General features: G+C 44.5%; 1 protein-coding gene across 7 annotated transcripts in view; it reads right to left on the bottom strand.

Moving 5' to 3' along the window:
• Window positions 1–776: 776 nt before the first annotated feature.
• The window catches only part of LOC110493221 (paxillin), a 54,989-nt gene continuing 29,411 nt past the window's right edge, over window positions 777–26,354 (bottom strand). For 4 of the 7 annotated variants that reach the window (XM_036950212.2, XM_090205524.1, XM_090205525.1 and 1 more), the window contains exons 7-11: window positions 15,311–15,469; window positions 14,518–14,691; window positions 6,575–6,656; window positions 6,161–6,309; window positions 777–5,466 (exon numbers count right to left, since the gene is read on the bottom strand). In XM_036950212.2, coding sequence (XP_036806107.1) covers window positions 5,200–5,466; window positions 6,161–6,309; window positions 6,575–6,656; window positions 14,518–14,691; window positions 15,311–15,469 — 831 coding nt within the window. In that variant the 3' untranslated portion in view covers window positions 777–5,199. Of the gene's footprint in view, window positions 5,467–6,160; window positions 6,310–6,574; window positions 6,657–14,517; window positions 14,692–15,310; window positions 15,470–16,848; window positions 17,402–17,677; window positions 17,954–24,927; window positions 26,134–26,354 lie in introns of those variants that run through there. The other 3 variants (XM_036950210.2, XM_036950211.2, XM_090205527.1) reach the window with 2 other exon arrangements.

Genomic DNA, 26,354 nt, shown 5'->3' with positions numbered 1-26,354 from the left:
GGCAGTCACTATCGTTACTCACCTAGCTAACGCTAAAACACTGCAAAATAGGCCTAGCTTTAACTTGTAGCTAGATGACGTAGCAAATATAACGTAGGCTACATACATATAGCTAGATAACTAGCTAAGACATGTTATTGGAAGTGTCTTTAAGGTGAACATATTTTACCATTATGGGTTAGAAGCAAGTTCAGCTTGCTAAAAAGGCACGGAAATAATGGTAGCACATGGCGGCAGAGTGTGCCGAATAGGCCGCAGATGAAATACAATATATTTAAATAATAAGTCATCCTATTGATCTTGTGACATTGTCACAGTACTGTAGTTAACGTAATCAAAGTATTTTATCAAATAATACAGCGAAACACATTTTAACATGCAATCCTACATAAAGAATCAAGCCCATGAAAACTCCTTACCTCTTACCAAGGACGCGTGAAAGAAAGAGAGCGACATAGGAAGCGCACAAGTAATATACAGCGTTAACAGCCAATCACAATCCACTACGACAACAATGGTCCACAGACATGATTGGCCAGCTGTGTCAATCTTTTTGTCGGTTGTTATCCATGGGTGCGATCGTTTTATGCCGCGTGGAAGCAGCCACGCCGGCTGTGGATTTCCAGAACGAGCAAGGCAGGAAATGCAGACTAGATTAGGAACGTGAGTTTGTCAAGATCAAAAGAAAAAAAAGCAACCTATCTGCTCATAGTCTTAACTGTGAGCATTCATTGTGTGTGTTGTGTGCATAGTCGTTGAGATAAAAACAATGAATGTCAGAAATAAACTATTTATTTATTGGCATCAATCACATTGAATTAAAAATGATCAGCAATCAGGTACCATATAGCCATCCCATAAAACATGACAACAGAGGTACATGGGCAAATAAAACAGTCAAGAGGAAAGGAAAAAACAAAACCACTTTTTTAAAATGTAACTAGGCAAGTCAGTTAAGAACAAATTCTTATTTACAATGACAGCCTACCCCGGACGACGCTGGGCCAATTGTGCGCCACCCTATGGCACTCCCGATCACAGCCGGTTGTGATACAGCAAGGGATCGAACCAGGTTCTGTAGTGACGCCTCTAGCACTGCGATGCAGAGCCTTAGACCACTGCGCCACTCAGGAGTATTGGGGTAAAATAGTTCCTTTCAGATAAATTAAGGGGATTAAATGACAAGGTTAACTTGTAAACATTAAAATAAAAAGGCTTTGAGAGTAGTCAGACAGACGGGTTGCTTCCCACTTAGGTCTGGGATTTCTGAGTCAACAGAGAGAGCATAGAACTAAAGCAAAGAAATGTAATAGGATGAATAAATTTAGCAAAAACTAATAATAATTACAATCCCTGATGATTTACATAGGGTGTAGATAAAAATAAAATCTTACATAGGGTGTCTAGAGATACATGAAAGTAACATGCTCTCAAGCCTCTCTTTAAAGGGCTCCATTTGTTGCATTCCAATATTTGGGCTGGTGCCTAAACCTGTGGTCATGGCTACTCTCAAGAAATCTTTCCAGTAATTTCCCCTTGATTGAGGAACTCATTCAACTTTGAACTGCAACTGTCCAGGGCTAGATTCAGGCACCCTGGCAGCACTTACACTTGTTTTCATTGTCTGTGTCTCCGGTCTCCAAAGCATGGCTATAAAGGCTATCAGAGGGATATTTCATTGAGCTTGATACATTATTTGGCACACTAACGTGAACAATTTAGGATTTAATGGCTTAGAAAGAGAGCCTGACTTAAAACAGGGTCAATATGAAGTAGTTCTAACCCTTCTTCTGTTACACCTCAGTCTATGAATTTCAAAATTAAATTAGAATATTATGTTAGCAGCATTCCTCATTAACCAGGCTAGGTGAAATGCCCCTCTGTAGATTAATCATGTTCATGTCAACACAGTTGCACTACTAGAGAAGCTCAAGGAATCTATGGCATAGCAAGGCTGAAAGTGCTTTAAAAACCCACGTCTCACCGTTCCAAACATCACCAGAAATGGCACCCCAGCCTGAGGAGGCCAGACATAAAAAACACCCAATAGTAACATGTAGTAATTTTAAAGCAACAATTACTATACACCTTTAATCTGCCGACTATACTGTGCTGTGAGGCCATCCTCAGTTTGCCCCCTCTAAGTTACTTGCCTCTCTTTTACTGACACCCAAAACCCAGAGGTGCATCTCAATAGTCTAAAATGGCTTCACTATTTGTCTCTTCTTAATTTACACTTCACTGTAAGCTATATTGAGGTTGTATTCGAGGGGTTTGCTTTCACCTGTCCAGTACTTTCACATCAACACAAATGGAGGAAATAAACAGAGGAAGCCAATTTAGATGTTTGAGATGCACCCCATGACACTGGCTGATCCAGCCAATGTTGTTCTACGACATCAAAAATGGCTTCACCAATCCGATCGCAGCAAGGACTTGGAAGTGCGCCATATACCTCAACAGTGTTAAAGACATTGCATTGAAAATTTGGCACTAGCACAATTATCTTTATTCTTTCAAAGCGTTAAGAAATTAAAATGAAACGTATGTGTGTATTTATACCACAACCAACATGCCAAGTGATGACAACTGGGTTGAAAACCATAAAAAACAAACATTTAGCATAAAAATATAAGAAGCATGTGTAAAGTTAAAATCACCTGCTTCACAATGATTCAAATATGCAACATTACAAGGACACTTGAAAAAAATAAACAGTGAATGATGAAATAATAAGTAAATCAATGACGTACATATCAAAAACAAATGCTCAAACCTGACCCACTGCAGTGATTTGGGATCAGGTAACGAGGATATTTGGATGCCATTATTGACTTGTTGTGCATCCCAAATGGCACCCTATTCCCTATATAGGGCACTACTTTTGACCAGAGCCCTATGGGCCCTAGTCAAAAGCAGTAGACTTTATAGGGAATAGGGTGTCATTTGGGAAACAGACTAGGTACTGACTGCAGATCTGTGTGTACAGATTACCATGTGACTCTGAGGGCATTTCAGGGACCCATGGTTAGAAATGTCCCTGTTGCCTGGAAACCAACCCAGTGTGTGTGTGTGTATTAGGGTCCATTTATGTCCTTGTCCATAGAGCCAGCTCTTTGCATATCAGTGTGAGCTACAGAGCTCAAAATCATACAGTGACAATACTGCTCCATGCCACTAAACCAAGTATGTTAAAGTCAATTTAATATTGTGATTGTAATAAAATTATGCAGAAAATGCTGACAAAAACCTCTACACAACTTGTATTGCAGAATGTGTGTTGCTCAATCAGTCAATAAGCAGTGAGGTTAAAAACCAATCCTCCCCCCGTACATTAAAAGGACCAAGTCTCCCTCTATTAGTTACTTTTTAAGTATCTGAGGGAAAACACACACATTGTCAGTAGCTAAATGTACAACAAAACATTGCCCCAAGAAAAGCACTCCCCATTCACTCTGAATTACTCATTTTAAGACTTGGATAAATGTGTGGGCGAATACAGTAGCAAATCAAATACACACAACTAACATGTTGTTTCAAATCAACATGCTCTAGTATTTTGTCCTGTTTCCTTATAGAAAGGGAGAAGGCCTAGCCTGGTCACACCAGACTGAAGAACACTGTGCTCAGTTTGGTTGCCAGGCTAAGAGCTGCCTCCCTACCCAAAGCGGATGGAAAGTAAGGGACGAGCAGAGTGCCTCCGAGATGAGAGGTCGCCAACACTCACCCAAACACCGCCACCCCCTGTCCACATCAAGGGAAAGACAATATTCAAATGCATGTTCTTTTAAAATCAGATTACATGAATGAGAATTCATATGAGATCGGTGGCGCAAAGGCTGACCTACAGAAAATAGAAACGGAGAGTCCACAGCACATCGAAAAGAGCAGTAATCTGGAGAAAGAGTGTGAGTATGTGTGTCTGAACAACGTGTCTCGTTTTGCACAAACACATTTGAGAGTTTTGTACAGTTCCATTGGACAAATTCAGCAAAAAGGGAAAAGGAAAACGGCTGTACTAAATCTATGCCGCTGAGCTGTCCTTGTTAGTATATGAACATTTCCATAGGAAAAGTGTACAAAAATAGGACCCTGATATCGTGACCATACCAGGCTGTAAAATGGCCCCAAGAGGGCCACAGAGAGAGGACTCTATGATTGAGTTGAGAGAGCACCAAGTGTTTGAACTGGTCTCACAGAGAAGTGAAGAGAAAGGGAGGAGGGAAAGAGGAGACGAGAGCTTTTCCTCTTCTCAGAGTATAAAGTGTGTGTCTCTGTGTGTGTGTTTGCGTTTGAGATCAAGAGACAGTTCATAGGTGTGCATTTGCAATGGCACCGACATACTGCATATTTTGGACTAATAGGCAAAACGCTGCCTAGTGAATGTCAACAACATTCTATGTGTACTAAGTACTGCCTGAACACCTGTCTAAACCCATCCCAGGACCCCATAACCTGACCTCCACACGTCGGTCACATGATAACGCAGTCTACCATTATTAGGACAGGAAAATAAATCAAACAGAACATAAAACCGCTTCTCACACAAAAATGGCTTCTCTTGCTCGTTTTACATTTACAAAAATCTCTTTGGGCTCGCTTTAAACCTCATGCTTTCTGGAACTCTTGAAATGTCAACCCCACGGCCCTGAAGACTCTGTTGAACATTGAGTCCTGTCTTCAGTAACCTCCAGGTGACTGTAGGGGAGATTTTCTAATGGCCAGTCTCATCTCTGCTACATGCACAGTAAGGGACAACTGTCTGCTTCCTCATCATAGCCACCGACGGCCTTCTATCCACGCCTTCGCCTTTTGACACGCACACGTCCCCGATTCTCTTCCTGTGTACTCCTCCCCACACATTTTAAAGCATTGGATTGGTGTAGGCATGGGCTGGAGTTTCCACTATATTTTATACACCTGTCATTTCCTTTTAAATTCATGAAGGGTGCAAGTGCACACTTAGGGCTGAACCGTAGAGAATTGGGACAAAGCAGGCACACACAAACGCAGACACACACACACACACACAAACGCAGACACACACACACAAACGCAGACACACACACACACAAATGCGCACACACACACACACACACACACACACACACACACACACACACACACACACACACACACACACACACACACACACACACACACACACACACACACACAGCTGGGGAGTGGGTTAGCTCCCTAGTTGAAGAGCTTGATGAAGCAGCCCTGGCAGTATGGCTTGTCATTCTGCTCCTTGAAGGTGCCCTTATTGAGCTGCTTAAGGCAGAAGGCACAGACAAAGTGCTCGGGGTGGAACTTCTTGGCCATGGCTGTGATGCAGCGGCCCGTGATGGGCTTCTGACAGCCCGAGCAGAGGGAGCCGCGGCGCTCGTGGTAGTGGCCCTCGCAGTAGGGCTGGCCCTCGTGCTCAAAGAAGCTCCCATTTATAAAGGGGGTGAAGCACTCCTGTAATGCACAGAGGTGGGAAGAGAAGGAAAGTTGTCACAAAATGGCTGAGGCAATCAAGGCTTTCTATACTGTTTTTCTAAATACCCTTTTTTCCCAAGAACTGTATGAAAGCTATGGAAGCTACAGGTAACTGCCAAAATAAAGGAAATTCATGAGTAAATTAGGTTTCTGGCGGCTCTGTTATGGGGTGGGGTGCATTTTCAGGACATGGTTTAGGTCTGCTCAACCCCTTAGAGGGCAAGGTAAATGCCAATAACACAGACATTCTGAGTGATCACCTTCAACATATGGTGAATAATTTCTATCCTGATGGGAGTGGCCTCTTCCAGCATGACAACGCCCCCATCCACTGGGCACGAGCAGTCACTAAATGGTTTGATGAGCATGAAAACTATGTAAATCATATGCCATGGCCGTCTCAGTCACCAGATCTCAACCCCATTGAACACTTATGGGAGATTCTGGAGCGGCGCCACCGTCAACAAAACAACAAATGATGGAATTTGTCATAGAAGAATAGTGTCGCATCCCTCCAATAGAGTTCCAGACACTTGTAGAATCTATGTCAAGCCGGCGGCTCGTAGTGGCCTATGTTGGTGTTTCATTTATTTTGGCCGTTGCCTGTATGTCTCACCATAGGTAGATGCGCGATAATGCGCTTAGAATAGCACCACAGCACACACCCACTTACCCTGCAGACGAAGCACTCGGGGTGCCAGAGGGAGTTGAGGGCTGATATGTAGTTCTCCAGGATGGCGCGGGCACAGCCTCCACATTTGGGTGCAAACATGTCAAAGTAGTCCTTCCGACAGTACGCCTTTCCATCCTTCTCATGGAAACCTGTGGAAGATGGGCAGAGAAGGACACCGCCTTAAGACAACAGAGAGAGAGAAAAGTGGAGAGGAGGAGAGAAGAGAAAGATAGAAGAACAGAGAGAAGAGAAGAGAAAGATAGAAGAACAGAGAGAAGAGAAGAGAGAGAGAGAGAAAGAAAGAGAGAGAGAGAAAGAAAAAGAAAAAGAAAGAGAAAGAGAGAGAGAGAGAGAGAGAGAGAGAGAGAGAGAGAGAGAGAGAGAGAGAGAGAGAGAGAGAGAGAGATAGCTTACCCTCTGGACCAAAGAAAGCTCCACACTGAGCACAGAAGAAGTGTTCTGGATGCCAGTTCCTGTCCAGTGCAGTCACCACTTTCTGTAGGGCGCAAAAAAAGATAAATATTTTTCCCTAGATGCAGTTAGCATACACCGAGTATACAAGCCATTAAGAACACCTGCCTTTTCCATGACATAGACTGACCAGGTGAATCCAGGTGAAACCTATGATGATAGAGGAACTACATCACTGTCTTATCTGCTTGTTGCCCCCCCCCCCCCCCCCCCCCTTCACTAAAACCACCGCAAAGCTTTTGCCTGCAAATCGCCCGAACCGCGACGTTCTGGCATGTCTGCCTAGTGATTTGTTGGGAGAGTTGTCCGTCTGAGGAGGTCCCTCCCTGGAACAACCCCCCCCCCCCCTTTTCGTTTCAAATATTTTTTATTAAACACACACAAGAATGGTGTATAAGGTATACAAGACAGGTATACAATTCTTATCTAAACATACAAGAGCATAAAGGAACAACAAGACCCATAATCCTGGGTGCAGAACAAATCATACAAAACACGACATACAAAACAAGGACAAGTAGAAAGAAAGAGGGAAGATGTCCCCCCTATCCCCCCCCTTATTCCCCCAAACCCCCCCCCCCCCCAACTGCTCGGGTGGCAGGGCTAGCACACGCTGCCCAAAGGTAGATTAAAATATTACAATTGAGAGTGCGTTAATAAGTACAAATTCACAGCGCCGACTCGTCCAAGTAGGAGAGGAAAGGCTGCCAGATTTGATCAAATGTTGATAATTTATTGTTCAGAATATATCTAATTCTTTCTAAGTGTACAGTGTTTGCCAATTCACTGAGCCATAATTTGGTAGAGGGCGCTTCCCTCCTCTTCCAAAACAACAAGATTCGTTTTTTTGCCGAGATGAGACCGTACGAGATGAGTTGTTTTTGGGGGTTGGTTAATCCGTTTAGGGACTCAGATACTCCCAGGATTATCAGAAGCGGGTCTGGATCTATTGAAGTCTCCAAAACTTCAGAGAGGATCCCAAAAATTCCACTCCAATAACCATGCAAGCTAGAGCATAGGGCAAAGCAGTGGAGTAGTGTACCCTGCGTAGCCTGACATTTATCACATGTAGGGGATGTCTCAGGAAATATCCTATGCAGTTTAGTTTTGGAATAGTGTAATCTGTGTAATACCTTGAATTGTATGAGACGATGTCTGGAATTAATGGAGCATGTGTGGATATACTCCAAGCTCTCTTCCCAGTCTGCCACCGAGATGTCAGTCCCTAGTTCTTCCTCCCATTTAGCCTTAATGGCATCAGTGGAAGGTGTGCTAACAGATTGAAAAGCATCATATAGACGCGATATCAGTTTATCGGAGGTGGGGCATATTTTTATGCATCCGTCAAACATGGAAGGTTTAGCATTCCCAAATGTTGGGAGGTGTTTTCTAACGTAGTCTCTAATTTGTAGGTATCTGAAAAAATTACTTCTGGGAAGGTTATAAGTTTCCCTCAGCAACTCAAAGGAAGCAAAGGTCCCTTCTATGTATAAATCCCCTATGGTACTTATCCCCAACTCTCCCCATCGCTCAAAGGTGTTATCAAGGTTAGAAGGGGCAAAGTAGGGATTCCTGGCGACAGGGAGCATGAATGACATTGGTCTAAGCTCAAAGTGGACTTTAATTTGCTTCCAGATTCGAACTGTGCTATGTATAATAGGATTGTTACAATAAAGTGACATCTCCAGATTGACAGGCGACAAAATCACAGCGCCAATAGAGAAGGGGTGACACTCCTCACGCTCCATACTAAGCCAGCTGGATGCCGGAAGTACGTCATCCAGCAGAAACGTAACAATGCGGAGGTTAGCGGCCCAGTAATAAAATATAAAATTTGGGAGAGACAATCCTCCTTCCATCTTAGATTTACAGAGGTGCTTTTTACCTATCCTGTGTGTTTTATAATCCCAGATGAAAGGATTGATAATTGAGTCCAGTTGTTTATGAAAGGATTTAGGTATGAATACTGGGATGTTCTGATATAGGTAGAGCAGTTGTGGGAGGAAGACCATTTTAATGGCATTAATTCTTCCGAGCAGAGAAATTGGGAGAGTTCTCCAAAATAGTATGTTTGATTTGAGTTTTTGTATCAGAGAGGGGAAATTATCTTTAAATAGTAAGGAGTATTGTTTGGTAACTACAATTCCTAGGTAGGTAAATTTTTCTGAAGATAACTTAAATGGGAGATGTTCTAGCCAGGAGGTATTTTGCGACCGTATGGGCATTAATTCACTCTTGTTCCAATTTATTCTGTATCCCGAGAAGGTACCAAACAAATTGATCACATCAAGAATAGCTGGGATACTAGCCTGGGGTTCTGTTACATAGAGGAGGATGTCATCTGCGTATAGGGAGATCTTATTTAGAGTATCTTTAGTATTATAGCCGTGTATTGCTGCATGAGATCTAATCGTCTGAGCGAGCGGTTCGATAATTAGGGCGAAGAGCATAGGCGACAGCGCACAACCCTGCCTTGTCCCCCTGTTGAGGTTAAATCGGGGCGACAATGATTGGTTAGTGAGTATTCTGGCACAGGGGTTCCTATATAAAAGCTGGATCCAATTTATGAACCTATCTCCAATATTACATTTCTGTAGGACCTTGAATAGATAGGGCCACTCAACTTGGTCAAAGGCCTTTTCGGCGTCAAGAGATATGACGGCAAGGTCCACGTTGGGTAACCTCTGAGAATACATAATATTGAAGAGGCGCCTAAGATTGAAGAATGAGTGTCTGTTAGGGATAAAGCCGGTCTGATCCGAATGGACCAATTTGCCAATTAAAGTACTAAGCCTGTTAGCCAGAGTTTTTGCTAAAATCTTTTGGTCTGTATTAAGGAGAGATATTGGTCTGTATGACCCTACCTCTTCTGGATCTTTACCCTTCTTATGTATAACTGTAATGAACGCTTCGTCCAAAGTAGAAGGGAGAGCTCCATCCTCATTGGCCTGAACCAACATTTTGTGCAGATAGGGAGAGAGCATGTTGCTGAATGTTTTATAGAATTCACCAGGGTATCCATCTGGGCCCGGGGTCTTGCCACTCTTTAGAGATTTAATTGTTTCTCGAATTTCATCAAGAGATATTTCCTTATTCAGGAAGTTAGAATCTTCCTGGTTCAGGGCAGGAAGATTACAGTCCTCCAAAAATGTTTGCATAATTAAGGGGTTAGGATCCGCTTTAGATGTATATAGAGTCTCATAAAACTGCCGGAATCTGTCATTGATGTCTTTGGGGGAAGAGAGTAATTCCCCAGATGCAGATTTAACCCTGTGAATCATTCGGTCACTCACATTTTTTCGAAGTTGTCTGGCGAGTAATTTGTGTGGTTTGTCACCAAACTCAAAATATTTTTGCTTGGCATAGAGAAAAGATTTAGCAATTTTAGCTGAGATAATCTGATTATATTCAAATTTTAAAGAGGTAATTTTTTTTATGTTTCTCCATAGATGGGTGGCTAGCATTCTCCCTATCCAGTAAGTGAATTTGTCCCTCCAGTTCTTCCAGTTTCCCTCTGTTTTGTCTACTCCTGGCAGCCTGAAAGGAGACGATACAGCCTCTCAGATAAGCCTTCAGTGTTTCCCACAATAATGCTGGGGAGGTCTCTGTGTTGTCATTGGTATCAAAGAAAAATGTAATTTGGTCTTTAAGATATTCACAGAATGTTGGTTCTGTGAGGAGTTGAGGATTCAACCTCCAGACCCTCTCGTTTGGTACAATGTCACCCAATCTCAGGGAGAAGGTGAGTGGACTGTGGTCCGAGATTATAATATCATGATACCTCACATTGCAGGTATAGGGGAGTAGTCTAGCATCCAACAAAAAGTAGTCAATTCGAGTGTAAACCTTGTGAACATGAGAGTAAAAGGAGTATTCCCTACCCGTAGGGTTAGCGATCCTCCATATATCAAATAAGTTCGAATTTTTTATGTAGGTATTCAAGAATTCGCTTGAATAGGAGGTAGGGGTTCGCCGAGTAGAGGATCTATCCAAATATTGGTCTAGCACACAGTTAAGGTCCCCTCCAATGACCAGGTTAGTATGGGAGATATCTGGAATCAGGGCAAGGACTCTTTTGAAAAAAGAGGGGTTGTCAATGTTTGGCCCATAGATATTTAGTAGAGTTACTGAGGTAGAGTGGATTTCTCCTATTGCGATCACATACCGACCCTCTTTATCCGCAATAGTCGTTTTATGTAGAAAGGGAATTCCTTTCCGTACCAGAATCGCTGTGCCTCTCGTTTTGGCAGAGAAGTTAGAGTGATACACTTGCCCCACCCACCTACACTTAAGTCTGCCATGAGAGTTATTCTTCAGATGGGTTTCTTGCAAAAATATAATATCAGACGAGAGTGCTTTCAAGTGGGCTAGGACCTTGCCCCTCTTAATTGGTTCGTTTAAACCCTTGACATTCCAGGAAGTGAATGTAAGCCCCGCCCTCCTCTCGTTTGTAGTTCCTATGGTGGCCTGCATACCATGTAGCTTGATAAAAAGGTAAGAAAGCGCACCAAACCATCACGATCAGCATATGTAGCACCTACACCCGAGCAGTATCCAACCCACCCCTCCCCCCTGCAAGCACCTTTACTTCCCACCCTGTTCCCCTAATTTCCCCAACACTTACCCCCCCCATCAACCCACCTTTAACAGGCATGCACAAACAGGAGAGAAAAAAAAGGAAAAATAAAAATAATAAACACATTGTCTGGCCAATGCCAAAAAAGCACAGCGCGACCTCGAACAAGAGGTAAAACAAAAATAAAATCCCAACTATACGTTCACCTCTCACTATCCTAGAACTTCTACTAACATATGAACTGAGGAGGCGAGTTAAGTGTTCAGTTAACATCTAATAAACCTAAACAGAATAAGTTGCAACTTAAACATATTGCGCATTTAAGCGTCATCCTGGGTCAATCCCAGAGATAAGCAAGATATAGCCTCAAGATTATATTGCTAAGATCTGCCGGTCAAAAAATAAACCATCCACAACCGACATAGTCAGCTGTACCTTTACATACTGTGGGTCAGGAGATCGGAACAAGGATTTGTTAAATTAAACGTTCTCCCCATAAACAAAATATGTTTAATAAAAAATAAATAAAAATATATACATTATATATATATATATATATATATATATATATATATATATATATATATATATATATATATATATATATATATATATATATATATATATATATATATATATATATATATACACATACACACACATATGCATATATATACACACATACACACATACATACATATATATATATATATATATATATATATATATATACATATACATACATCTACACATACATACATACATACATACACATATACATACATATACATACATACATACATACACACGTACACATACACACACACACACACACAGATATACATATACACATACACACTTATACATACACACACATATACACATACACACATATATATATACACACATACATACATACATACATACATACACACATACATATACATACATACACATACATACACATACACACATACATCCATACATATATACACACATACATACATACATACATACACATATACATACACACATATACACACACACATACATACACACACATACATACACACATATATATACATACACACACACATATACATACATATACATGTATGTATACATACCCACACAAAAAAATCATATATAAAAATATATATTTAAAGAATATGTATATACATCCATATGCACATATACACATACAAACATTCATACCCCAGAATAACAGTCTACACTGATTTAAAATATACACATACATAATACTAAAATGCTAAGAGAAAATAGTAATAAAGTACAAATTGTAATTATATGTACGCACACCTACACAGACATAAGCACTACAGAGGGCTGGTGGGACTCTAGTCGGGAGAGAGGCCCACGGCCAGACAAAGGCAGAACGGCACAAAACATCAACCTGCTAACCAGGTGTCTGCCCCTTCCCAACCATCACCCCCAGTCCCCTGCAAGCAATAAATAAATGGTATGGTAGTAAGAATAATGTAAGGATTGTAAAATAAATAACGAAACAAAACAAAAGTGGGGGAATATAAGTATATCCGTCCGAAGGTGTCAGTGATCAAACCTGGAAGTAAAAAATATGCATCGCTGAGCACAGCTGGGATGAAAGTGAATGTAACGTTAATTGAGAGCTCTGACCGCCATCCATTGGTCTGCTCAGCGTCTTACATGTTCGGTAGCCCTTGTTGAGCCCGTTTAATACGTTTTCACCCAATATGGTATAGTATGGATTCGAGTCCATGAGCAGACCCTAACACGCAATAACAAGGCACTCTAACCTGTACGGGGGATTGGTGTATATCCCCGGATAAACTTCTCTGCGTCCAAAACCGAGGAGAGCCAAATCTTCTCACCGGAAGGCGGGGTAATTCTTAGCCTTGCAGGGAAGAGTAAGGCTGGGCGAAGATGGAGTTTGTAGAGTTGGTCATGACATCTCTGTAGTCGGCGCGATGCTTTGCCACATCGGGCGCATAATCCTCATAGACACGGAATGGATGCCCTTTATGTGAAAGGTTGCCCCTCCTTCGAGCTTCACGCAGGATAAGATCCTTGGTCTTGAAACTGTGACAGCAGATGATTACTGGGCGAGGACGTTTGCCCGGTCCAGGCACTGGGACAAGGGAGCGATGTGCGCGGTCCAGCTGGGGATCCGAATCCAAAACATCCGATCCCATTGCATCCTTCAATAGCTTGGCGAAGAAGTCGGTGGGGCGAGAGCCCGCCTCTACCCCCTCTGCCAGACCAACAACGCAAAGGTTATTACGTCTGGATCGGCCCTCCAGGTCCACCACTTTCACAGAAAGCCTCTGCACAGTATCCTGTAATGACGTGCATAGCTTCTCTAACTCGTCAATCCTACCAGCGTTGAATTCAGAAGCTTTCTCAAGGTCCACAATACTCTGGCCATGCGAAGCGACCGTTTGAATGATGCTCTCGATTTTGGTGTCCAGTTCAGCAATAGTGGTCTTAAGATCCTCAGCTATAGCAACACGTAGCTCCCCCAAAGCCCGGGTAAGTTCTGTAAGTGTCACGTTGTTGCAGGTGCCTCCTCTCTGTCTCGTTGTTTAGTGGGGAGTAGGCCTCCGCTGTGGATTTATTGTCCTTTGGTCGCTTATTACTCGGCATTTTCATATAAAAAGTTACAATCTTGTATTAGAAAGAAACGTTTGTTGTAAAAAGTGCCATGAAGTAGGTTAAATTAGATTATTTCGCAAAAAAGTTGCAGGAGCCTCTCACGCACAGCCGTTCACTCCAACATGCTAGCTCCGCCCTCCCCCCCCCCCCCCTTTTCGAAGTTAACACGAGAGTCAGTCCTTAATCTGAGGCCAGTTAGCAGCAGATTGAATTCCTAAAATCAAGGTTTTAGGCCTTTTGCCCATTTATTTTATATCCAACAGATGGCAGCACTAGCGAGGCTGACGACAGTGGACATAGTAGCGTGACAAGGGAGAGAAATAGAAAGAAAGGAGAGATAAAGGAGTTATATGAATACACAACACTGGACCAATGAGGAAGCTTGTCTCCACCGGGACTAATCTGACCTATCCCGAGGCTAAAGTCTAGTCGCTCTCCCCTTTTGCTGCGGTGCCTCACCCCAGGCAGTGTGTGTGCGCGCGCGCACGTGTGTGTTCATGTGTGCAGTGACTCATACACATGCTGCAGTGTGTCAGAGCAAGAAAATGAGTGAGTGTTGACGTGCGGAGTGAGACAGAAACAGAGATGACGGGTGGCTCAAAGCTGGGTTTGTGGGATTCAAGGTGGCATAATGTGTGTGTGTGTGTGTAATACTAACGTCCAGGATAGGTCCGTTACAGTAGTGGCAGCGTGGAGAGAACAGGTTGTGGTAGTCCTTCTCACAGTAAGGCGCTCCGTCCCGCTCAAAGAAGTTCCTGGAACCGATCTCCTCTTGACAGTGGGTACACACAAAGTGCTCCGGGTGCCACGTGCGCCCCATGGCGGTCACCACCTGGGCACAAGGGAGGGCACAAGACAGACGCATCACAAATCTAAACTAGGAGCCTCAACCTAAGATTTAGTGAATCTGGAAGCGCATTCATAAACCGCCTCAGAGTAGGAACAGGTACCCCCTGTCCATGTAAACGTAATCATTATGATCTAAAAGACCCCTGATCCTGGATCAGCTCTCCTACTAGAAGTCTTCACGAATACGCACCCCAGGGGTGAATCCTAATCAGAGATGTGCGTATGACTATGCCAATGTCCCGTTGACATCAATGTATGATTGATTTCCACCGGTTAATGGTGCATATCTCCAGTTCAGATTCAGTCCTCACTGTGGAACAGTGACCTTCCTATGGTGGACAAAGTACTTAACCTTATTTCCATTACCAGCAAACATTGATTATATGGAGGAATGCAAACCATGCGAGCTATGTAGGCAGCTCAATCTAATCATGAGCACATTATTCACACCTACTGTGGTATTGACCGTCAAAATGGATCTAGGAATAAATTCAACGGGGACCAAAAAATGGATGTAATAAGCACAGTAAAGGGTGCATGTAAGTGTGTGAATATGGCCTGTTTGTGTGTGTGTGTGTGTGTGTGCGTGCGCGTAAGGTCACCTGTCCAACTATGGGCTTGTTGCAGGCCCCACACACTCCCTTGGCCACAGTCTGGACGCCCAGTTTATGGAGGTCTGACTGGAGGCTTCCCAGCATGTTGTCCAGCTTGTTGGCCTGTTTGGGGGGAGCCTTGGGCAAGCTCTTCCCCTGGGCCAGAATCTGTGGATGGGTCACACACAGACAGACATGTCAGAGAAAGAAACAGACGCACAGAAACACACACGCATATAGAAACGTACACACGCAAACAACACAGTTCCACAAATAGAGATCCCTTCCCAACTCATGTTCTGCTCAACTCACAGAAAACCCCATTAAAGCGTAGAAGAGTCTCTCTTCAACAACTCTGCTGATTACATCTGAACGTAATTGCTCCCCTGGGATCAAGTCTTTTGAATTGAACTGAGTCTTCATAGACACAACAGTAATTATTCTTGACGAAACAGAACACACTCTCCCTGGGCTTATGTGACCCGCCACAGAAATCAGTCTTTTTAATGGCTGAGATGGAGAATGCTGCTGGCATGCATGCCAGGCTAGAAAGAACATGTTCGGCTCATCGCATAAAAGCTGACATTACATAAAGCACTGCAGTCCAACCCTGTGACTCTTCAATCTGACTACTGTCTCCAAGAGTAACGCTGCTTATTAGCTACCTATAGAGCCTATTGATTGTCTGTGGGTTGTTGATGGGCAGAAGCAAGGTGGGAGGGAACTACACTTCTCAAATGGTTTGGTCATTGGAGCTTCCTGACCCAGTCAAATTCCACAGAGGGAAAAAATAGCCTGTCAGTGGGCCTACTGCTTACAAAAAACGTGCACACACACACATAAACACACACATAAACGCACACACACACGCACATAAATGCACACACACACACACACACATAAACGCACACACACACAGGGACTAACAGTCACGTACAGGCAAATTTCACCAACGAAAGGCAACCCTCACTAAACAACCACCCTTTCATCTGGAGTAAAATCAAATACCAACTTGGCTTGGACCTGGATGTGTTTGTTAAAGAGAAAGGGGTAGAGAGAAAATTAGAGTCAAGTTATTTCAACCTGTTCAGATTTGGGCTTGGTCAAAAGGGCTTGGCAAGTTAAACAGTCAAAAGTTAGGTCTGAAGTGACTATGGTGGAGGCAAGTCCTCTGGGAGGTGGGAACCATTCCAGCGTCATGACAGGTATCAGGACAGTGTGGCTGTAATATCAAGGAGAGAGCCATGATGTCTGTTCCCCACCAACCACCCGATACTGATTTCAAGGAACGACATGGCCCAAGTTGGCGCCACTGGGCGCCATTCTCCAAAAACCGAGACGGTTCACTCGCCAGCCTGGATGTCATACTCTTTCATCTCTACAGAATGGATTTCACACCTCTTTAAAGAGCTCCTTCCTTATCACAACCCCTCTCCTAGACTCTTGGTGGAGAAGTGGCTAGAGATAGGGCCCAAAATACATCTGTTTTCTCAACACACACACACACACACACACACACACACACACACACACACACACACACACACACACAGAAGAGTTTTGGTTTTGACACTCAGACAGACGACTCAATACAAACGACGAAATAGAGAATACATTTGGTGATAGTGAGAAAAGAAAGAGGTGAGAGGCAGATTAGGCCAAAGAGAGAACGCGAGAAATAGAGAAAACAGAAGGATAAACGAACAAGGTGGATTGAGTGTTCCATGCCTCCATTGGTGGGAAGATGGGATCATACTCAGTCTGGCAGCCAACAGACACAAAGACCTTGGGCGGAGGGGGCGGGGTGACAGACTTGGGCAGGGGGCTGGGGTTTTTGGGCGGGGCAGGTTTCCTGGATGGAGGGGTGGGCTCTCTGGGGGTCGGCATCCAGGGAGGGGTGGGCTGATGCTCCACAGGTGGGGGGGAAGGGGTGCATGGCGGGGGAGGGGTGGGCACCCTGGGAGGGGGCGAGGGGGGTGGGGGAGGAGGCAGGGGCGGAGGAGTCTGCTTGACAGGGGTTTGCTTTTTGGGCGCCGGGGGGGACTGCGGAGGGGGGATGACTTTTCTCTGAGGGACAGGCGAGTCAGGAGGAATGACGATCTGGGTGTGGGAAGAGACAGAGATCAAGAGAGAGACATCAAAAATGAGTGAAATTAAACCACAGGAAATAGAAAGCCTCAGGTGGAGCAAAAAAACATCAACAAGTGGTTCGCTAGTCATAGTCCATCTGTGTGGTGTAGAACATTGCCTTGATAACGTTACTCTAGAATAACAGCACTAATCAAGAAACACGCTACTGGAAGGTGCTGTATTGCTCTACAACTAAATTTGGCCCAATGAGATGACTTAGAACGGGCTCCGGCCACATCTCTGTACCTTGTCCACCACCGGCGAGGCCCTGTCTTCCCGCATGCGCTGCGGGTTGTTCATGACGATGACCCCCTCAGTGAGCCAGTCGTCTGACTGCTTCTTGCGTCGGCGCTCAACGGCGCGTTCGATTCCCAGCTTGCCCTGCAGCTCTGCGATGAGACAGTCCTGGGAACTGCTCTTGGTGAAGATGACAGGACCCAGTTTACGCCTTAACACATGCCCGTCTCGGTACATGGGGTGCACGTTGGGCGTCTCTTTGGTGCGGCGGATAACCGACTTGAGCTACAGAGTTGGGTAGAATGAAGTAAGGGGGGGTGGGGGGGGGGGGCATGGGGGTGCTTCCCCATACCTCCCATGACGACGCACATATCGGGGGTGCTGCAGAGCCAGGCACGAAACACCAGGAAGCACAATCCTTCAGGCCAGGCTGATCGCGAAAGTCAAACGGCACTCCACTCGACTGCATTCCATCACACTCTTTTCCGAGGCAGTCTATTTCACACGTGCTAGGCTGCAGTGTGTAAGCATGCTGGGTGATTGAAAACACAAACGCCCATTCTTCTCAGCGCAAAAACATACAGGGCAGCAGGTAGCCTAGCGGTTAACAGATTTGGGCCAATAACCAAACGGTCACTGGTTTGAACCCCGAGCTGACTAGATGAAAAATCTGTTGATGTGTACTTGAGCAAGGCATTTAATCCTAATTGCTACTGTAAGTCACTCTGGATAAGATAATGACTAAAATGTAAATGTAAAATACACGATGTGCAAAACAACGACTAGAACTCTAATGCTCATGCAATACACAGGCAGGCATAAAATGCAAGCAGCAAAACCGATGGTCTTAGATTCTTGTAGTAATGTCACTGTAGAGAAGCAGCTAATGTCCTTAAACAGATTCTAAAACTTGGTTCCACAGGCCCATATAAACCCTCTCTGCTCCACTCGCATGTTGTTTTAAGTTTGTCCCTTCTCCACCCAAACATGTGCACAGAGAATGTGTGTAGTACCTAGCCCTGTGGAACACCCGTAGAGAGACAACACGGTGCAAATACAGACCTTCTTCACGTCACCTGGAAGAAGCGGTAACGTGCTCAATTCAAATCAAATTACTCTTCCTTAACACCACAGGCTCTATTTTTGGCTGCCGCTAAGGAGCCACAAGTTTCAAACACATGTTAGTTTGCAATTTCGTCATGATAAAATGGGCATTTTACAACCTTTACGCCAGGTTCGGGATTTTACCTGTCTAACATCAGCTCGCTGAGATGGGAGGGGTGGCAATATTTGAGGTGTGTTCTTAAAAACAAGAGCAAAAGTGAAAATTTCATGCAGCGCTGAAGGGAAATTTTAAGACCCACCAAAAGCAGGTCTTAACGGTAACGCATGGATTTTGAGAACGGAAGCGCAGCCTAGCCAGCCATGACGCACTGTCCCTATGGAACGAGAAATGTGCCTTTTGCGCCAGAGAAATGTGCCTTTTGCGCCAGTGAATCTCGTATTTAGAAACATAAAACAATATTTCCCTCCCATTTCATAATTTTTTTAATAAAAAGAACATGCATAGCCTACCTTCCCCCTTAATCAAGGCTGGTTTAGCAGCTTCAGATAGGTGTGTATTTTTATCCTGGCCATGCATAAACCAAGCCGCCTATGAATAAAGAGGTTTTAAATGGTCCGCTGAATGCTTTTTTATGATTCACAATTTACATAATTAATTTAGCTTGTTCAAGTAGGCTATCCATGCCCATTTTCAAAGAGTGCACCTGGTACGATTACCAAAGACACGCTCATCTAAACTATTCAGTCCTCCTATACTGCCATATCAACAGCTGACCAATGCATTCGCCAAATAGCAGCCAATCAATAAAGGATTTCGCTCGTAAGACTGCGTTGAAATTACATGTGAAATCCCCAAAACGTTATTAAACAATCAAGTTTGGGAGCAGCAAAATAGTGAGCAGACATCCCATTTATCATTATTTTAGCTCCCGTTATTATTTTGGACGTGTGTAAAAGACTCCATATGGTCTACCTTTATATATCCACGGGAAGCAATGATGGTGCCTGCAACTATAATTAGACATAGCTTATTTTTTTTAAACAAGCTGCTGTTTAGTTTTGTTTAGATTTTTGATTATAAGCCTTATCAATAGTGAATTTAATCTAGTTTATTAACAACATTTGGCATGTCTATGGCTCAGACATAATGCAATTTACAGTAGGCCTAGCCAGTGTGAATGTTATATTTAACAATATATGTCCAAATTGAAGCCATACAATAAGGCTTCATACAATGTGGACTACAAACACCTAAACACCTACATATTTAGCAAAGATGGAATAGATTACATTTTGTTATTTTGTTTCTGTAGGCTATGCCAAACCTAGATAATGGCGCAGGAGGGGGATGATTTACTCCAGACACCCAAACAGGCCCTCATCCCCGTCATTCACAGGAGAAGGAGACAGAGACTTCGCGGAAGGAGATTTGGGTGCCTTGTAAGGATCTGGCGACGAGTGGCTAATCTGACTTTGCCATTGGTACTATTGGCCAACGTACAATTGCTAGATAATAAAGTGGACAAACTACAAGCCCATATATCCTACCAACGGGACATTAAAACTGTAATATCTTATTTCACTGAGTCGTGGCTGAACAACGACATGAATAACATACAGCTGGCGGGTTATACACTGTATCGGCAGAATTGAACAGCAGCCTCTGGTAAGATACGGTCTATGTATATTTGTAAACACCAGCTGGTGCACGATATCTAAAGAAGCCTTGAGGTTTTGCTCGCCTGAGGTAGAGTATCTCATGATAAGCTGTAGACCACACTATCTACTATATTCTTCGTACCTGTCCATTTACCACCACAAACCGATGCTGGCACTAAGACCGCACTCAATGAGCTGTATATGGCCATAAGCAAACAGGAAAACGCTCATCCAGAGGTGGTGCTTCTAGTGGCCGGGAACTTTAATGCAGGGAAACTTAAATCCGTTTTACCTCATTTCTACCAGCATGTTAAGTGTGCAACCAGAGGGAAAAAACAACAACTCTAGACCACCTTTACTCCACACACAGAGACACAAATAAAGCTCTCCCTTGCCCTCCATTTGGCAAATCTGATCATAATCCTCCTGATTCCTACCTACAAGCTACAATTAAAGCAGGAAGCACCAGTGACTCAGTCAATAAAAAAAGTGGTCAGACAAAGCAGATGCTAAACTACAAGACTGTTTTGCTAGCACAGACTGGAATATGTTCCGGGATTTTTCCGATGCCATTAAGGAGTACACCACATCAGTCACTGGCTTCATCAATAAGTGCTTCAATGACGTCGTCCCCACAGTCACTGTAGGTACATACCCCAAACCAGAAACCATGAATTACAGGCAACATCCGCACTGAGCAAAAGGGAAGATCTGCCACTTTCAAGGAGCGGGACTCTAACCCGGAAGCTTATAAGAAATCCCGCTATGTCCTCCAACGAACCATCAAACAGGCAAAGCGTCAATACAGGACTAAGATCAAATCGTACTAAGTCGGATGTGGAAGGGCTTGCAAACTATTACAGACTACAAAAGGACGCACAGCCGAGAGCTGCCCAGTGACACAAGCCTACCAGACGAGCTAAATAACTTCTATGCTCGCTTCGAAGCAAGTAACACTGAAACATGCATGAGAGCATCAGCTCTTCTGGACGACTGTGTGAGCACGCTCTCCGCAGCCGATGTGAGTAAGACCTTTAAACAGGTCAACATTAGTCCGGAAAAGGCTGCAGGGCCAGACGGATTACCAAGACGTGACGTGGACTCCGAGCATGCGCTGACCAACTGGCAAGTGTCTTCACTGACATTTTCAACATCTCCCTGTCTGAGTCTGTAATACCAACATGTTTCAAACAGAACACCATAGTTCCTTTGCCCAAGAACACGAATGTAACCTGCCTAAATGACTTCCGATCCGTAGCACTCACGTCTGTAGCTACGAAGTGCTTTGAAAGGCTGGTCATGGCTCACATCAGCAACATTATCCCAGAAACCCTAGACTCACTCCAATTTGCATACCGCCACAACATATCCACAGATGATGCAATCTCTATTGCACTCCACACTGCCCTTTCACACCTGGACAAAATTAACACCTATGTGAGAATGCTTTTAATTTACTACAGCTCAGCGTTCAACACCATAGTACCCTCAAAGTTCACCACTAAGCTAAGGAGCCTGGGACTAAACACCTCCCTCTGCAAATGGATCCTGAACTTCCTGACGGGACGCCCCCAGGTGGTAAGGGTAGGTAACAACACATCCTCCAAGCTGATCCTCAACACGGGGGCCCCACAGGTGTGCGTGCTCAGTCCCTTCCTGTACTCCCTGTTCACTCATGACTGCATGGCCAGGCACGACTCCAACCCCATCATTAAGTTTGCCAATGACACAATAGTGGTAGGCCTGATCACCGTCAACAACGAGACAGACTATAGGGTGGAGGTCAGAGACCTGGCCGTGTGGTGCCAGGACAACAACCTCTCCCTCAACGTGATCAAGACAAAGGAAACGAGTGTGGACTACAGGAAAAGGAGGACCAAGCACGCCCCCAGTCTCATCGATGGGGCTGTAGTGGAGCAGGTCAAGAGTTTCAAGTTCCGCTAACATGGTCCAAGCACACCAAGACAGTCATGAAGAGGGCACGACAAATCCTATTCCCCCTCTGGAGACTGAAAAGATTTGGCTTGGGTCCTCAGATTCTCAAAAGGTTCTACAGCTGCACCATCGAGAGCAACCTGACTGGTTGCATCACTGCCTGGTATGGCAACTGCACGGCCTCTGGCTGCAAGGCACTACACACAGAAGTGCGGTGAAGGATTGCATCACTCTTGATTGTCCAAGTGACAAGCTCACAGCTGCAAGTTGAGACGTGCAATATAGCGATAAACAACACAGAGCGGACATTTCCACATGGACCACGGTAGGCAGTTAACCCCCTTGACCATAATGAAAAAGCTTTAACAGGTTTTTAGACATGTTTGCAAATATATCATTAAAAAAAAAATAGAAATAGCTTATTTACATAAGTATTCAGACCCTTTGCTTTGAGACTAGAAATTGAGCTCAGTTGCATTCTGTTTCCATTGATCATCCTTTAGATGTTTCTACAACTTGGAGTCCACTTGTGGTAAATTCAATTGATTGGACATGATTTGGAAAGGCACACACCTGTCTATGTAAGGTCCCACTGTTGACAGTGCATGTCAGAGCAAAAACCCAGCCATGAGGTTGAAGGAATTGTCCGTAGAGCTCCAAGACAGGATTGTGTCGAGGCACAGATCTGAGGAAGGGTACCAAAAAATGTCTGCAGCATTGAAGGTCCCCAATATTCTTAAATGGAAGAAGTTTGGAACCACCAAGACTCTTCCTAGTTGGCCGCCCGGCAAACTGAGCAATTAGGGGAGAAGGGTCTTGGTCAGGGAGTTGACCAAGAACCTGATGGTCACTGACAGAGCTTCAGAGTTCCTCTGTTGAGATAGGAGAACCTTCCAGAAGGACAACCACCTCTGCAGCACTCCACCAATCAGCCCTTTATGGTAGAGTGGCCAGGCGGAAGCCACTCCTCAGTAAAAGGCACAAGACAGCTCACTTGGTGTTTGCCAAAAGGCACCTAAAGACTCAGACCATGAGAAATACGATTCTGTGGTCTGGTGAAACCAAGACTGAACTCTTTGGCCTGAATGAAAAGTGTATTGTCTGGAAGAAACCTAGCACCATCCCTATGGTGAAGCATGGTGGTGGCAGCATCACGCTATGGCAAAGTTTTTCAGCGGCAGGGACTGGGAGACTAGTCAGGATCGAGGCAAAGATGAACAGAGCAAAGTACAGAGAGATCCTTGATGAAAACCTGCCCCAGGGCGCTCAGGACCTCAGAATGGGGTGAAGATTCACCTTCCAACGGGACAATGACCCTAAGCACACAGCCAAGAGAACGAAGGAATGGCTTAGGGACAAGTCTCTGAACGTCCTTGTTTGGCCCAGCCAGACTTGATCATCTTTGGAGAGACCTGAAAATCGCTGTTCAGCAACGCTCCCCATCCAGCCTGACAGAGTTTGAGAGGATCTGCAGAGACGAATGGGAGAAACTCCCCAAATACAGGTGTGCCAAGCTTGTATGACACCCAAGAAGACTTGAGGCTGTAATCGCTGCCAAAGGTGCTTCAACAAAGTACTGAGTAAAGGATCTCAATACTTAGGTAAATGTGATATTTATTTTATTTTACAAATTAGATAACATTTCTAAAAACCTGTTTTTGCTTTGTCATTATGGGGTATTGTGTGTAGATTGATGAAAACAATTTAATCAATTTTAGAATAAGGCTGTAACATAACAACATTTGGAAAAAGTCAAGGGGTTTGAATACTTTCCGAAGGCACTGTATATCCTTGTTAAGTTCACAATAGCCAACATTCTACACAAGGCAGAAAATACAAACTCCATGCATAACTTCTCAGGTAAAACTTTGACAAGATGCCCTATACATTCAAGTCCTTGTGTCCTCATGTTGTGTTCATGTGAGTCACTCTCCCAAAATAAGAGCCCATCTCAATCACTTCAACTTGATAATAACTGACATACTGTAACAGAGCTTAATTGAACTTGAATGAGCCTAGTGGATATAGTCTGATCGCTGCTTAATCCAAAAGATGTGCATTTGGAATAAACCAGAAAATTGACAGTCCAATCAGCATCCTCTCAGAAACAGTGGGTGGGTTTTGGACAAAAACCAACTCAGTCAAACTTTGCTTTGAATTAGGCCACCCTCTGATTGGTTGAAGGTGATCCAATCGCTGACAAGTTAGTTTTGAATAATGCCCCATTACAGACACAGACTCGAAGATGAGAAATCTCAGACATATAAGCGAAGTGAAAAAGGATGGTGAACTTAGCGATCAGACTGATTCCACCAGGCTAGAATGAGCCATCATCAGATAAAAATTCAAAGGCATCATATATATTAGCGATCATTATCATCTCTGTATGTTACTGGCTCCGTTACACCTATTAGTGTGTGACACCACCAGTGCCAGGATACATGGGAAAGATGAAATGTGTCAAAGTGGGCATTTGGCCTCAAACTTGGCCTAATAAAAGATAAACCATACGGTATCTTACAGCCTTTAATCTCGCGTGCCAGCTTATTTTGGGAGAGCGTTGTTGCGGGTGGGTGGTCTGTTGGGCGGGAGCATCGTACTTGGCCCGAGGTGGACAGCCTCTCCACGGCCGAAGGCTGGTTCAGGGGCAGGTCCAGGGTGGTCTCGGGGGTTCCTGGACACGTCGAGGGGGTCAAACAGTCATCCATCCAGCTGGCCTTGTTAAGGGGGGTCATCGTCCCCTCGCGCCCGTCCAGGGACGTGCTGTGCTTTGGGTTAATACTTTCCTTGTCCTCCCAAGTCCTTTCCTTGTCTCTTGCCATGGCATAAAGCTCCTCTTTGTCCTGATGGGTCTCCTTGGCATGCTTCACTTCTCCCTCTGGCAGGGTAAAGTCGAAGGACAGCAATCTGTCAAGGGTGTCCTCCAGCAAGGGCTCCCGACATGGCCATGTTATCCCCAAGTCAGGACATGCAGCTGGGGGCTCTGCTAGCTGAGCAGCAGGTGTTTCTGGATGCTTCTCCTTCAGTGAGGAAGATGGATCAATGGAGGGTGACTGAGGAAGGGTGATCGTTTTAGGAGTGGGACTCTTAGCAACACTAACAAAAACAGGGCTCTTAGCAACCAGAACTGGACGGGGGCTCTTGGCAACTGGAAGAGGACTGAGGCTTTTAGGAATCGGAACAGGACTGGGGCTCTTAGCAACCATAACTGGACCAAGAGTCTTGGCAGCAGTTATAGGACTATGGGTCTTGACAAGAGTCATGGGACTAAGGGTCTTGGCAAAAGGTACCAGACTAGGGGTCTTGGCAACAGTTACTGGACTAGGCGTCTTGGTGGTCTTATTATCCACTGCAGGACTGTTGCACTTTACAACGGGGGCAACAGAAGGATAGGGGGTCTTTGGCAAAGTGTGGCTTGTGGTGTTAGAGACCACAGTGAGGGACTCCATGTGGGAGGTCAGCGTAGTTCTCACGCTGGGATCAGTTACTCCTCCCAGCTGTGTGTGAATCTGGGTGTACTGGAGGCTCTGGGACGAGGCCAACAAAACGGAGGAGGCTGAAGCAGCTGAGAGGGGGGTGGAGGAGGGCGGGCCAGAGCAGGCATCTTCATCTATGTGGAGTTCTAAAGGAACAGGGTTACAGGAGGGGGACGTGTCACTGGGGGGCTCCAGCTGCAGATCACCAGGCCCAGTTGGGTCCCTGGTTACAACTACTGGGGAAGCAGGTGACTTTGTCTCCAAGGAGGAGGGTTCTGATCCTTGACTGATCAGGAGGGTATTCATATTGACAGACAACTGAGAACCAGACTGGAGGACGGGCAGCACAGAAACAATAATAGAAGACAGGGAGAAAAAAAAGGGGAAATGGTTTCAAGAGAGGTAGAAAAGGGAAGTTGCCACAGCGGCAGACATGCACCATGGCAAATGAACCATGACAACTTCCTCAATAAAGCTGTGTGAAAATTGGAATTATATATATATATATATATATCACTGTGATGGATATTAAAATCATTCACATTCCACAC

This window comes from Oncorhynchus mykiss, chromosome 17, assembly GCF_057628025.1.
Source record: "Oncorhynchus mykiss isolate SJ-2025 chromosome 17, ASM5762802v1, whole genome shotgun sequence".
Taxonomy (NCBI): Eukaryota; Metazoa; Chordata; class Actinopteri; order Salmoniformes; family Salmonidae; genus Oncorhynchus; species Oncorhynchus mykiss.
Note: the sequence above shows the minus strand (reverse complement) of the source record. Positions and strands in the feature narration are given on the sequence as shown.